The sequence below is a fragment of the Canis aureus genome, chromosome 4 (genome assembly GCF_053574225.1).
Source record: "Canis aureus isolate CA01 chromosome 4, VMU_Caureus_v.1.0, whole genome shotgun sequence".
In the NCBI taxonomy this organism is placed as follows: Eukaryota; Metazoa; Chordata; class Mammalia; order Carnivora; family Canidae; genus Canis; species Canis aureus.
In genome coordinates this window covers 52,550,525-52,565,799 of record NC_135614.1, presented here as the reverse complement: position 1 = coordinate 52,565,799, position 15,275 = coordinate 52,550,525, and the positions used below count along the sequence as shown (strand labels likewise).

Here is a 15,275-nt window from a genome sequence, read left to right as displayed (position 1 = left end):
GGAAAAAAATCTGTTTTCAGGGTTACCACATATTTCTTAATCTTAGGGAACCCCTTGAAACTGTATATTTTGTGCATTTGGGAATCTCTGCATTTTGGTGGAGAAGATTAAAGCCTTAGATTAAAACCTTCTATAGATGTGCAATAACTACCTACTCCCCAAATACATATATAAAGGTGTTTCTATTTTTATTATATGTTTATATAATTTTTAAAAGAGGTTAAGAACCTACCTCTAGGTTGAGGAGTTTAAATGTAAATCACCCTGAGTGACTTTCCTCATTCCTCACCCCTGCATATCAGGTTATAGTGATTATCAAGGGCAGACAGTGGGAAGCCCTAGATGTGGGCTTCTGGACAACAGGAAAAGAAGGCATCAAGCTTTACCTTTCAGTCTGCATCTGTCACTCTGTTGCTCTGCCACATGACCTCAAAAATGTACTAATTCTCTTAGAACCACAGTTTTCTCATCTGTCAATGGGCAATGGTTATGCCCCTCTCAAAGCATTGTCATGAAGAATAAAAGAAAATGAGTAAATGCTTGGCTCTCAGTAGGAGCTCAATAAATGTGAATTCCCTTATAGCACTAGTCACTCAGGTCCCAAAGTTTACTACTTGGAGGACAACTCCCTCTACTCCCCCTCTTCAAATGTAAATTGGTAGAGTCACTTCCGAAAATAGTATAGAGGTCCCCCCAAAATTAAAAATAGAACTATGACCTAGCAATTCCACTTTGGATATATAGCCACAGCTAATGAAAACATGATCTCAGAGAGGTATCCGTACTTCCATGTTCATTGCAGCATTATTCACAAGAGCCAAGATAGGGAAACAACCTAAGTGTCCATCAACTGGTGGGCAGATTGAAAAGATATGGTACACATATGTAACGGAATATTATTCAGCCGAGAAAAAGAAGGCAGTCCTGCCACTTGCGACACCATGGATGAGACTTGAAGGCATTATGCTAAGTGAAGTAAGACAGAGATAAACACTAGATGATATCACTTATATGTGGAATCTAAAAGCCAAACTCATAGCAACAGAATTGAGTGGTGGTTGCCAAGAGCTGGAGACCGTGAAATGGGAAGATGTTGATCAAAGGGTACAAACTTCCAGTTACAAGATAAATAAGTTCTGAGGATCTAATGTCCAGCATAGTAATTATAGTTAATAATACTTATTATATACTTGAAACTTGCTAAAAGAGTAGATCTTAAATATTTTCACCACCGAAGAAATAATATTTATGTGACATGACAAGGATGTTTGCTAACACTATGATGGTAAATATTTTGCAAATATATCAGATCAACACACTGTATACCTTAAACTCACACAACGTTATATGTCAGTTATATCTCAATAGATCTGGGGGTGGGGTGCGGAAATCCAGCCCCTCAGTGGCTTCTAGGGGGGAAATGTGACACCGCTGCTTGGTGCTCAACTCTAGATAGACCTGCAGTTGGGTTCAATTCCTTGTTTCTCTCCATGATGGTTGTGTGGACCTGGGCAAAGACAAACTTCACTATCTTGTCCCATCCACGAAATGGAAATAATGATGAGAAGAGCCCTTCTTTCTTAGGATTGTGAGAAAATGCAAAATGTACCTAGCGTGCTGTTTGGCACATAACAAGTGTTGAATAAATGTTAACTAACCTAAGGCTGTCCCTCAACCCGTATCTTCTCTCCTAAGTACCATACACCCACCTCTGGGAGTGTGTCCCTACAACTGCATGTCCAACATGAATATCAGACAGAAAAGGAAAAATAATCAATAAATAACCCAGATTTCACAAGTCCCTTCCCCACATGCCTGGAGATCTCTTATGCTGTCACCACCACCGCCCCCCTCACCCGCAGATAGTCCACTGGTTTGTTCCTCCCTACTTTCAGGTCTTGACTCAAGCATCACTTCAGTGACATGGGGAGAACCCATTTAAAACTTCCAATACCCTTCCCCGCAACATACATCACCACGCCACTTCTCCTTCCTGGCTTTATTTTCTGTCACACCTGTCAGTGGAGGACGCACCTCGTAATTGGACCACTTATGTGCTCATTGTCTGTCTCCTCCCAGTAGAGTGCAAGCTCCTGGAGGGCAGGGGTCTTTGCCGACTTGGCTCAATTGCTATGTCCCCCAGTGCGGGCAGCGGGTCCTGGGTTAAAAATTCGTTGAATGGATGAATGAGGGAGGGAGAGAGAGAGAGCAAGTAAACGAATGAACGAAGAGAAGCGTCTGGGCTTTATTATGAGACCAGAGAGGCTTCCCAGGGGAGGTAAAGGCGGGGGGTGGGGGGTCTCAGATGCCACTCAAGTCCCTCTCACCTGCCTTGCCTCGCGATCCTTTTCTTTCCAGGCGCCACTCAAGTTGCGCATCCCCCCTAAATCTGGGTGCTGCCTGCAGGCGCGCCCCCATTAGCAGCAAGCGCCCCATTCCACTCTTGGGACTGCAGCAGGGGGACTAGAAGGGGCAAGAATCCCGCCAGGCCACCTCGGGGTGGGGGGACACGGGTCCCCACTCTCGGGTCGCTCCTCCCCCCTCCTCTGCCCGGGGCTCGCGTCGGTTGGGGGTTGGGGCGGGGGCGGGGCGGGGGGCGCGGGGCCGGCGGCCGCCCGGGGTGGCGGCGGCGTCGGGGCTGCGGGCGCCTTGGCTGGGCCCGCATTGCCCCCTAGTGCCGCGCGGAGTCAGGGCGCCGGGCTCCCCCGCCTGATGTCACCGCCGAGCAGTCAGCCCAGAGGCGGCTGGGTGCGAGCAGACCCTCCTCGGCGCAGGCTGGGCCGGGCCGGGCGCCGCCGCCGCCGCCCCCGCCCCCGCCCCCGCCCCCGCCCGCGGGGCGCCCCCCGCCCGCGCCCCCGGCCGGCCCCCGCGCGCCTGACGCGCACCATTAAACTTGGAGCCGGCCGCGGCCCGTGCGTCGGCCGCCTCCCCTGACAGCCGGCGGGCGGCGGGCGGCGGGCGGCGGGCGGCGGGCGGCTCGGTGCGCGCAGGAGCCGCGCCGCCGGGGAGATGCGTCCTGGCCGCGAGGGCGCCGCGGGGAAGCCGAGCGCGGGCCACGCCGAGGCGCGGGGCAGCTGAGCCGCGCGGCCGCAGCCCTTCCAGCCCGCTCGCCCGCGCTATGGAGCGCCGACTCTAAGATGAATCCCGACCTGGACGCCGGCCACAACACATCCGCACCTGCCCACTGGGGAGAGTTGAAGAATGCCAACTTCACTGGCCCCAACCAGACCGCGAGCAACTCCACACTGCCCCAGCTGGACGTCACCAGGGCCATCTCCGTGGGCCTGGTGCTGGGCGCCTTCATCCTCTTCGCCATCGTGGGCAACATCGTCGTCATCCTGTCGGTGGCCTGCAACCGTCACCTGCGGACGCCCACCAACTACTTCATCGTCAACCTGGCCATCGCCGACCTGCTGCTGAGCTTCACGGTGCTGCCCTTCTCGGCGGCCCTGGAGGTGCTCGGCTACTGGGTGCTGGGACGGATCTTCTGTGACATCTGGGCCGCCGTGGACGTCCTGTGCTGCACGGCCTCCATCCTGAGCCTGTGCGCCATCTCCATCGACCGCTACATCGGGGTGCGCTACTCGCTGCAGTACCCCACGCTGGTCACCCGCAGGAAGGCCATCCTGGCGCTCCTCGGCGTCTGGGTCTTGTCTACGGTCATCTCCATCGGGCCTCTCCTTGGGTGGAAGGAGCCCGCGCCCAACGATGACAAGGAATGCGGGGTCACCGAGGAACCCTTCTACGCCCTCTTCTCTTCCCTGGGCTCCTTCTACATCCCGCTGGCGGTCATTCTGGTCATGTACTGTCGCGTGTACATCGTCGCCAAGAGGACCACCAAGAACCTGGAAGCCGGAGTCATGAAAGAGATGTCTAACTCCAAGGAGCTGACTCTGAGGATCCACTCCAAGAACTTCCACGAGGACACCCTCAGCAGTACCAAGGCCAAGGGCCACAACCCCAGGAGTTCCATAGCCGTCAAACTTTTTAAGTTCTCCAGGGAGAAGAAAGCAGCCAAGACCTTGGGCATTGTGGTCGGTATGTTCATCTTGTGCTGGCTACCCTTCTTCATCGCTCTACCGCTTGGTAAGTTGGGGACTGCTGGAGGGGAACCGGGTGTTTTCAGATCTTGGACTCACCGATGAGCTTACCGTAAAGTTTTGTGGGTGTGGGTGTGTGTGGGGGGTTGTTTTTTATGCAGTCTGTGTGTGTTTGGAGATTGAAGAATACTGTTTGTTCTGCAAAGGCTTTGCAGATTGGGCAGCTGGCTAAGAACCGACTCAGGTGTTAGGGGAACACAGTAAGTAAGGTGCTAGTCACTCGAAATAGAACCACAGGAGGAAAATCTGGTACGTAGCATGACTCATTCAACAGCGTCAGTTTAATAATTAAAAAGGACACTGGACTTGAACATCACACCAGCGTTATCTCAGTAGTAATGATGTGCCGGCTAAGGCAGCGTCACTAATGCAGCATACAAAATAGTTTGTAGTTACCGCAGACGCGGCATTTGGGAAGCAGGCAGGCAGCTCGTGTACGCAGAGAGGCAGTTTTCATTCAGCATTTCCAGGGCTCTTGCAGAGACCCACGCTCCCCGTGAGCTTTGCAGAGGCTGCGTTCTCCCCTCCTCCCTTCACTGCCTGCTCTCACCTCAATGCACTTCCCTTCACTATGAGTTAATAAGAACATTTTAACACCCGCACTGCCCCAATCAGCCTTTGAGTTATCCAAAGCTTGAGATTTGAAAGAGAAGGAGGACAGCCAGAGGGCCACATGTTTTCAGTTTTTACCCAAAAATGTTCCTAACTCTGGTGACTCATGGAATACCCGGGTTTAAAGTACGGCGGCCCCTCACCTTAGGCTGCCAGACACCAAACCCTGCTGGGATGAAACGGAGTTCTTCCTCTCCTATACAAATATGTCCATCTTCTTTTGTTTAGTGGTCTTACTAAGTTATTCAAAAAGCTTCCTGATTTTTCCTAAGAAGACAAGGTCTGGTTAGGAGGTAAACCTACAGGAGGGCACCGTGACATGCTGTCCACAAGGCTTGGGAAACACTCGTCCCTTCTCTAAGGCACGGATCTGCTTTCGTTTCCTCTCCCATCCCTGGGGGACACTCCAGAAAATGAATGGAGGGAGGTGATCATTGCAAAGTCATGTGCCATGATATCAGAAGAGGTAACGGCTGCTACATGCCATGCACCATATATGCCTGTGATCACACCCGGGGCTCCATTAGCACTGAACATAACCAAATCCCTCAAATAACTAAAATTCTGGAGACACACTGCTTTCACGAGAAAAAGGGCAAATGGAAAGAAAGCAAACTGACATCACGAGTTTCCATTTTAAAAAGATAAAGGGAAAAAAAGGTGTTTAACCTACTCTCCATGTTGTCATTTCTAAGGCAGGCTTGCAAGTTAAGTTAATGCCTTTGGGAAATATTTTTAGTGTGTTACGTGGAAAGCATTTGAAGCTGTACCCCACCCCCAGGAGTGGTCACATCTCACTGCAGAGAAGCTTTCTTTTTTTTTTTTTCCAAAGTCTTGGGGTCCTCTTGCAGGCTTGTTGGGTTAAAGTGGGTAACAGTTCACACTGGTTTGGGCTATGTAAAGATCATGGTTGTACATGGAAGTGATTTGGTCATATACTAGCTATAGACCTTGGGCAAATGACTGATGGTCTGTGAGCCTCAGTTTCTCCATCTGCAAAATAGGGCTAATTATTGTTTGCTCCATGGGGTTTGCACTAATGCATGGAGAGGACTTAATGCAGTGTCTGGTGCACAGCAAAAGCTTAATGAAAGTTAGCTTTGTACTACAAACCAAATCCCAATCGCCCCTCAGCTATAATTGTGTTTCTCCTTCTCTACTCAGTTGCCAATCCCACACCGCTATTAAAGGCTCAGAAGAGAATTGAGTCTTTCTCCTTTCTTCCTTCTGCCTCTGCCCTCCAGCCTGCAGAGGCTATGACCAGAGCATCCTCAGGAAGGAGAAGGCCACAGCAGGATGCAGGGAATGGATCAAAGGTGCAAGCTTTCACTTTAGGGGGCAATGGAAACAGGTCCAAATAGGCGCAGAGGCTGCCTGCATGCTGAAAGGGAAAGAGCACTGCCCTGGGGGCCAAGCGCAATGGAGTCTTCCTGTGAGGTTTGCCATCAGTCAGCTCTGTTACCCTAGGTTTGTTGCTTAACCTCTCTGGACTTCAGATCTCACTTCCAGGGAACAAGAGAGTTGGACTTAATCAAGGGCTCTCAGATTTTAATAAAGATCAGAGTCATCTGTGGAACTTGATAAACATTCACCGTCTTAGACATAATCCACAGACAATCTGATTCAGTAAATCGGATGGGTCCCAGGAATCCTCATGTTTAACCAGCACACCAGGTGATTCTGAAGAAGTGGTCCACAAATCAAGGCTTTGAGAATCACTAGCCAGAGGACCTCTCAGCAACCTTCAGGCTCCAGCCTCCTGGACACCAAGGTTTTAAATGCTGCAAAGCTTAACCCTTCCCCAGGCACGTGGTGGTACAGGATGATGTGGTTTCTCTGTGGGTCCTGCTCTTCAAACTCAGTTTCTCTCTCAGTTTCTTCTCACCAATGCTAGCTCCTCCACTTTTCCTCCCTTTCTGTTCATGACTTTCTGAGACTTTAAACCCCTGACGTCTCAGGTCCCTGGCCTCTGTGGCATGTTCTCAGAATTTGTTTCTCCTCTCCTTGCCATGAAACCTTTCTGAACACCCCTGACACTGCCTCCTGGAGATCTCTTGGTGTGCTATCCCTAAGCTACTCTACCCACCTCTTCTCCCTTGGCTTCCCAAGTCTTGACAGGTACAAAATATGGACTTCAGGCCTTGGATTTGAGATGGACTCTGAAAGGTACTCAAGAGCTTCAAACAGAGAAGGTGCTTAATTAACGTGTTCTTAATAACTTAGGGAGAGTATCCCAGCAAAAGGGAGATATGGGTTTCTACTTCCCCTGAGTTCAAATAACACCCAAACAAAAGGAGCATGATGTAGAACAATAACTCTTTGGAATCTGAACAAGGTTGCAAATTCAAAATTTTCCATGAAATGCTTCTCACTCACAAGGAGAGAAAGCAGATCTAGGGGGAGCTGGTCATTGGCAAGCAGAGAAGTGCAGGTAGGAGTACCTTCCAATTAGTGACAGACTTCCAGGTGCCTGGATGGCATGAGATTTCCATAGCTGTGTTTGTCTTCTCTGTGGGAGAGAAGGGTTGGGATCCCTCCTGGGAAGGAGAGAAAATATCCGTGCCCTCTATGGGGTACTGGTCAGGGGGCCCCAATTGTTTTCCTTCCTCCCTTATTTTTATTTTTGGGAGCAGGGTTGGGTTGCATGCAGGGCTGGGCTTCTCATCTCCTGTGGTGCTCTCCCCACCTGTAACACCCTCCCTACCTCCTCCCCACCCTTCCCCTGTGGCCTTAGACCAAGTTGGGCCAGGGACCAACTCTCACTCAGGAGCAGGGATGGACTCCACCAAACAAGGACCTCTTTATGCGGCCCCTGGAACTGGGCCATGGAGGGACAGGAAATAATTGGAATATAATACAGCAGCATTTCTACTCAATGGGCCATGTGCAAGATGTCCAAGGAATCTTCAGCTGCCAGGCCTAAGAATGAAGCCTAGCTCCCACCCACCTGGGGAAGACCTGGGCTGGTCAGGGTCTCAAGGAGCAGCTGGGCTACTGAGGGATGTACACTGCATTGTGGGGATAGATTGGCGGGTGGGGGGTGTGGGGGCAGGAAGTGCTGGGCAGCCAACTGGTAGCTGAGTTTAGTGCGTTGTTTAGAAAACACTGGAACCTTGCCTTGCTCCAAATCTTTCTTCCGTCTTTTAAAATGCTGAAAGGCACCAGGAAGCCATTATTGAACTAACTGCTTTCCCCTCCAAGTAAATGAAGGTCAATTTCAAAGAAACAGTTGTGTTCTCATAGTGCTGGGACCAAATAGGAATCCCTCTCTCCGTTGATTTCTCTGCTCCTCTCATTCAAATCGAGGCTGATGAGGCTGACGAATTCCTGCCTCCCACAAGAGCACAAGGGAGGGCAAGGGTCTCAGAGATGACTCAGGACAGGGCCACCGCCACAAATATACACACTAACCCTTTGGCTCTGAGGTTTCAAAACACAGGAATTTGAGTTGCTCACAAAGCAGTCGGTTTGAATGAGGGAGAAATTTTTAGACACAGGGAATCCTTCCTGGAAAAGGAAATCCTTCTGAAGGAAAATACATTCAAGCATTTATGAAATCATTAACAAAGACTTCCTAACACACCTACTAAGTGCTATGTGGCCTCCTCCTGCAGGATGTTTACAGACTCATGAGATCGTATTTTTATGAAGCATGTACTATGTGCCAGACATTCTTCTAGGCTCTCCACAGACATTATCTCATTAATCCTCACAGCTACCCTGACAGGAGAGAGTAATTGCTCCCTCTCTAACGATGAATATGCAGGAGCTCAGAGAGGTTAGTCTTCTTGTCCCAGGTCACACAGTAAGTAAGTGATAGAGCCAAGGGTTGAATCCCAGTCTGTCAGGACAGGCACAGACCTATTCCACTGCAGCTGGGAGATGTCTGGCCTTCTTGGTCCCTAGTCCCAATCTGCTCCCATGGCAAATATGCTCCAAAACTCCAGAGCCACCGTATCGAAAGCTGGGTATTGCGCTTCTCTTACAAGACCCTGCCTTTCTTCCACTCTCTGCTCATCCCTGCAAAAAGACTCACCCAGAATATGTCAGCAAAGTCATCTACATTTGCTCAGGGCTAGATTTGCTCCACACCTCCAGCACTGCATAGGATGTGGGTCTCCCAGTGCTTGGCCTTTCATCACCCCAGCCAGAGGAAACAGTGAGACCTTGCCCTTCATCTAAGAATCTAGATCTACATCTTTAATCATTCATTCATTCATTCATTCATTGAATAAGTATATATTTATTGGATGCCTACCTATTATTGGTCCAGGTGTTATGCTAGAGATACAATGGTGAGCAAAACATCTATGCTCCATGTCCTCATAGAATTTAGTTCTAGTGGGAAACAGATTATTGGAAAAACACATGCACACAATTAAACATGAACACAAATTGTAACAGGCAACCTGAAAGTAAAGGGGTGAGATGCTATTAGAAGTAAATAACAAGGGCAGCCTGGGTGGCTCAGCAGTTTAGTGCCACCTTCAGCCCAGGGCCTGATCCTGGAGACCCAGGATCGACTCCCACATCAGGCTCCCTGCATGGAGCCTGCTTCTCCCTCTGCCTGTGTCTCTGCCTCTCTCTGTGTCTCTCATGAATAAATAAATAAAATCTTAAAAAAAAAAGTAAATAACAAGAGTCAGCATATCACAGGGGTCCCTGAGTGACATGGTGTGGAGGGGCTCAGTGAGTGAAGGCGGCAGGTAGAAGAAGAGGGTCCAAGCAGAAGGAAGGGCATGCCCAAGAGTCCTGAGGCAGAAGCTGGTGGGAAAGTAGCAAGCCTGGACAATATGGGGAGCCAGGGGCAAGTCAGGGCTGCAGGTGTGGGAAGAGGCCAGGCCAGGCAGGGATTTTAGGCCACTTCTAGGACTTAGGATTTTATCTTAAGCTACACTGGCCACGACTGAAGCATTTGAAACAGACAAGAGATACCATCTGAATTATATCTTGAGAAGATGAATCAGGCCTCACTATATGGAACACATGCCAAAGGCACGGCAATTAGATGTCCACCATCCCAGTGAGAGCTGATGGTAACTTAGACTCAGCTGGGGGCAATGAAGGTGGAGAGAAATGGACAGATACAAGGACTTGGAATTAGTTGGTTCTATGATTTAGGAGGGTTAGTGAGAACAAGAAATGTGTCTGGAATAACTCTGAAGTTTCTGAGCAATGCAGGTATCATTCGTTGAAATGCCAGCAAGACACAGCCAAGAGGATTCCTCCCGGGACCTTCCTCAGACCCTATTCATCAGGGTTCATAGGACAGCATGCTAGGAGTGACCTGCCAGACATTCTTCCGAGTAGATAAAATGTCCCAACTCAAAAGCTTGGAGCCGTGACCAATTACTGACCAGCTATTCATCAGAAACATCTAGCTCTTCCCAAAAGCATAGATTCTTGGGCTCCATCACAGACCAACTGTTTCAGAATTTCTCATGAGGGGGTGGAGAACTGCCATTTTTAACAAGTTCCCAGGTGATTCCAATGCAGCCAGAATAGCGCCAGTCCTCCCCATGCCTGGGAAACCCTGGAATGAACACCCCATGGGGAGCCAAGAGAACTTGCTTATGCTTCCCCCAGTGAGGCCAGAAGTACTTCCAATCCTGCCTAGTCCCTTGGGTTAGTCCACATGGAGAAAGGCAGAAGGTTGGCAGGAAGGAAGGTGAATTCTTTAAACTAGAGCTTCCCTGGAGAAGAGAAGAGCAGAAGAATAGAAGCAGCTCTTCAATGTACTGGGTACACTGCTCAACACTGAATGTGATGTATTGCTCATAATTCTCACAACCCCCCTCTGGAGAGCAAGTATCATCATCCCTGTGTTTAAAGGTGAGGGAACAAGAGCTCAGAGAGGTTTGGTAACTTGCCCAAGGCCACACAGCTAGTAAGTGGTCAAGTCTATCAGACTCCACATTTGACACTCAATAAGCATTTGTTATATTATTCTTGTCGTTACTGCAGTACTTTCTGAACATTTGTCTGGGGTCTGGTGCCCATGGATGTAACATTTTCACTGGCTCATGACAAAATGAGAAAAAAATTAGAAAAATTCTGTGTTTTTCCAAATGTATTCAATATAAATGACTGTCCTTTTATTCTAAAGATTATGTCCTTTCTATTTTGGGACGCTGAAATAGCATTTCTTTGATGGAATGATGGTAATAAGTAGTGATGATAGTCATGTGTGTACGTGTGTGTTAAATGTCCTACTTGGCAAAATAACATGTTGGTAGCCCTATGCCTATCCACACCAAAAATGTTTTGAAATTTTACTGTGAGTCTCATAAAGTCCTGGAATCGTAGAAGATACCATGGTAGTTAGATGCAATACATGTTTGTGGAAGAAAGCAAGACAAAAAAGGAGGGAAGGAGGGCAGAAGGGAGGGAGGGGATGGATAATGAGTTAGCCTCCCTTTTGTAGTGACATTCAAAGGACTGGGGCAGAAGGGCAGGAGGGGGAGGGACAATATGTGAAGGATACGACAGGATGGGGGGCCATTTGCGGAGGTACCGAATCCTGCTGGGGCAAAACAGGCCACAGAAATGCCAACGGGTGTGTGTGTAGCTGCAGTGCCATCACAGATGGGCCCGTTCGGATCTCTAATGCAGGAAATGCCTTTACCTGAGTGTGTGCGTGGCTCATAAAAATAACTGATGGCCGCTGGGCCACACTGGGAAATTGCTTTCTCCGATATCTGCAAGATGTTTCCGCAGTCACTGTGCTCCCAGACCACATCTGATAATAATAATACTAATAGATCCCATTTATTAGGTCTTGCTATGTTCTGCACCCACTGTGCTACACAGGGCTGAGGGGTGCTTCTCTGCATTCTCTCATGAACTCCTCTCTCCAAAGGTTTACGAAGCAGGCACTGTTACTGTCCTCATTTTACAAATAAGGAAACTGAAGCTCAGAGAGGTTGAGTGATTTGCCTCAGGCCACTCAGCTGATTAGGGATAGAACCTAGATTCACATGTAGGCAATCAGATAATACTAAAGGGTCATCACTGGGGGTACCCAAAGTGTGGAGCTCTGAGCTTCAGTTTATGAAACCCCAAAAAAGGAGTTGGGGGAAACCAGAGTTTATTCAGAGAGGAGGAAAGGAAGGGCAAGTGACTGCCTATCATTTGGCAACTGAGAGGCATCATGTCCCGGTGAGAACATAAATATGAAAATGATTAGGTCTTTCCTCTAGCAAGATAACTCAAAATTTACCTTTTATTATGGATACTTAGACATTTTGCAACCTTATGATTGGTAATTTCACATACTTTTTAAAGGATTTTTATAAAATTTGAGGGCACCTAGGTGGCTCCCTGGTTAAGTGTCTGACTCTTGATTTTGGCTCAGGTCATGATCTTGGGGTCATGAGATCAAGCACTACATCAAGCTCCACGCTCAACATGGAATCTGCTTATCCCTCTCCCTATGCTCCTCCCACTGCTCTCTCTCTCTCTCTCTTGCTCGTTCTCACTCTCTCTCAAATAAATAAAATTTTTATTAAAAGATTTTTATCAAATTTGGGAAAATACAGAACTTGGAAGACTTTTGCACAATTTAGTTTAGTTTCTGTCTAGATATATTTCAGACCATGATTCACCTCTGCTACCCACATACATGTGGTTGTAGCACCATAGGACTTATCATATCATGACTCAGCCTCCGACCCCTCTTGATGCTACGACCTCTTGATGCTACGAGTCCAGGTGAGTCAGCGTCATGAACAAGAGAGTATTTCAAGAAGCTATCTTTCCACCTTACAAGTTAGTGACTAGTGATGACCAAGCTATATAGAATGAAAAGTCTGCAAATTATAAATATATATATATATATATATATGTATATAGTAGAACTCAAATGAAATACATCTCAACTCTTAATAGCTCCCAAAAAATGCTTGTGGCCCCTATCCTAACGCCGATGTCAGGGGAAATATGACAGAAGTCAAAGTGGAAACAGACAGTGGCCCTAATCAATTGCACCTAATAGATCTTACTTTCGAAAACTTTACAAAATCATACAACTATGAGGAAAATTCCTGAGGGTCCCTCCCAAGACCTTGGAGTTCTCATAAAGAGAGGAACCCTGGGGTGCCTGAGTGGCTTAGTTGGATAAGTGACCAACTCTTGATTTTGACTCAGGTCATCATCTCAGTGTCGGGGGATAGAGCCCCACATGGGGCTCTGTGCTCAGCAGAGAGTCTGCCTCTCTCTCTTTCTCTTTTTTTTCTCTCCTTTTCTCTCTGCCCCCCCAAATAAATAAATAAATCTTTAAAAGAGAGAGAGAAAAGAACACCAAGGCTAGGCAGATGCCCTTCATTCACACCCCAGCACTGCAGGGATGCTCTCCCTAGCAACCTGGTAACTAACTGATCACTTACCTCTCTCCTCTACAAACTGTGACTGTCTTGTCGTGTAAGCAGTGACTTCATCTTTCCTCTCTGCCTAACATGAGTGTTCACAAAAGCTAAGCAAATGAGTAAATGAGCAGCAGTGTGGGTTTAGCAGAAGAATTAGGAGTGTACTATAACTCAGAATTAGTTGTAGTTTCCCAAATACACCTTGCATCTTCTTTCCCAGTGCATTTGCTCAGATTGTTTCCTCTTTACTAGAAATGCTCTACCTGTACTCTCTGAATATCCCAATCCTGCCTATGTGTAAAACCCCGGTTCTGTGGACACCTCTCTCATGGAAGTTTCCTTGGTTCCCATGCCTTTCCTGGCAGTGACCCCCCCCCCCCCGGGTTTCTGATGCTGGCTACATCTGTCTATGGGGACCAGGACGATGTGCACATTGTTGGCAGTGCTATCAGCTCAGACCTCTGGAGGACAGGGTCCAGGTTTGACTCATCTCATCCTCCATGCCTAAAGACATGTACCTAGTAGATTCTTGGTAAAAATATCAATTGCAGCTATGACTCATATAGTGCATTCCAGACTTTATCTACCACTTTCCCATCAGATAGGTATTAGGGTCTTACCCGTTTTATAAATAAAAAAATGGGCTTAGAGGCATTAAATGACTTATCTCATTCCCAGAAATGATCACAAGCACATTGAAAGGAGACTATCATGAATGCTTCTAGTAAAACCAATGCCAATATGGGCCTGGTCATAGGGCCAATGAAGAAAGATGGGATATGTAAAGACCTGAGGGGACACAGGCATGAGCTTGCAAATTGGACAGCATCTTCATTCTTTATTAGAAGGTTATTATTCCACCCACCTTAGAGGGAGACTTTGTCCGGTACCAATTGACCCCATTTCCACTCACCTTACTGGCCCCTGTCAAGTGCCTCTCACCTCTTGGAAGGATATGGCCAAACGTGGTCCCCACAGAAGAAGGGGAGGAGACAATTCTGGTGACTTTATGGCAGGGCCAGATTAAGACCTTTAGTGAGGCCCAAGGTAATGAGAAGTGAATGCTGCTCCCACCTCCAACTATAATTTTAAATTAAAATACATACATGCACACACACGCATGCCCAAAATAAATGTTAGGTCCACAACATTCTGATTAATTCATGAAAACTATTTGATTTCTTTAATATCAAACTACTTCCCAAAAATGTGGACATGTCACAGGTTTGCTAATGCACTAAAGATCACTGGGTCTGATTGTTGGGTAATACAGTATTGCTTTATAATGAAGTGACCAGATGTCCCAGCCTCCATTATTATGTTACCAACACATGATCATGATCATGACGATGATAACCCCCTCTTATTCTCAGAGTGAATTTATCACTCAAAATTTGAGTGCTAAACATACCTCCCTACCTGAAACCCTAGAGTAAGAGCATTTACAGAGAAGCATATAACAGTGCCTCAGGTCACTGAGCACCTGAAGTGGGGAGAAAAGAGAATCTGGTACCCACAGCCTCAACCATCTGAAGAATGACGAATCATGAGAATGAAGTGAAGAGCAATTTCAAGGGGAAAGATGCAACTTCATTTGTCTATTTTTTGTGGGAAAGAGGAGTTACTAAAAATGTTGATTTGAAATTTTTAGATATTCATTTAGCTGACTTACCCTGGTTACACAAGTGATGTAGGTGGGGTCTGAAACCATGGCTGGCTGGCCTTAGATACTTAGTAAATGAAGGAATGGATCCATCTCACCCAAGAGAAGTGGTGTGATCTAAAGGACACATGTCTCCAGAATGCAGAATAAAGACAAGGGGTAGGGCGAAATGATACGATCTGGGGAGCAGAAGGGAGAATAAGCTGTGTCTAAAGGACTCCAAAGGCTGGAATATGTGTGGGCCATCTTCACTCCATCCATCACCCCCATGGATGGCATGACGGAGCATGGCATGACAGCATGAGTCAGCCCAGGATATAGTCCTCACTGGCAGGCCTGTGTTCCTAGGACTCTGTCAAGATTACATCTAACCACACCCACCACCAGCAGCATATCTGAGCCCCGTTTGAACACTCAAGCATCCCTCTGGTGTGAGCACACAAACTGTGTGCATCAAAGAGCAGTTCAGGCCAAAAAGTTCAGAACAGAATGTTCTAGCACACACAAGGGACCATTCCTCACAGAGCCCCATTTAAC

At 47.7% G+C, this 15,275-nt stretch overlaps 1 protein-coding gene across 1 annotated transcript in view; it reads left to right on the top strand.

The window, feature by feature from the left end:
- Positions 1-3,012: 3,012 nt before the first annotated feature.
- Positions 3,013-15,275, top strand: part of ADRA1B (adrenoceptor alpha 1B) — a 48,028-nt gene continuing 35,765 nt past the window's right edge. Inside the window, exon 1 of the mRNA XM_077895678.1 lies at positions 3,013-4,086. Within this exon, the coding sequence (XP_077751804.1) occupies positions 3,138-4,086 (949 nt within the window). The 5' untranslated portion in view covers positions 3,013-3,137. The remainder of the gene's footprint in view (positions 4,087-15,275) is intronic.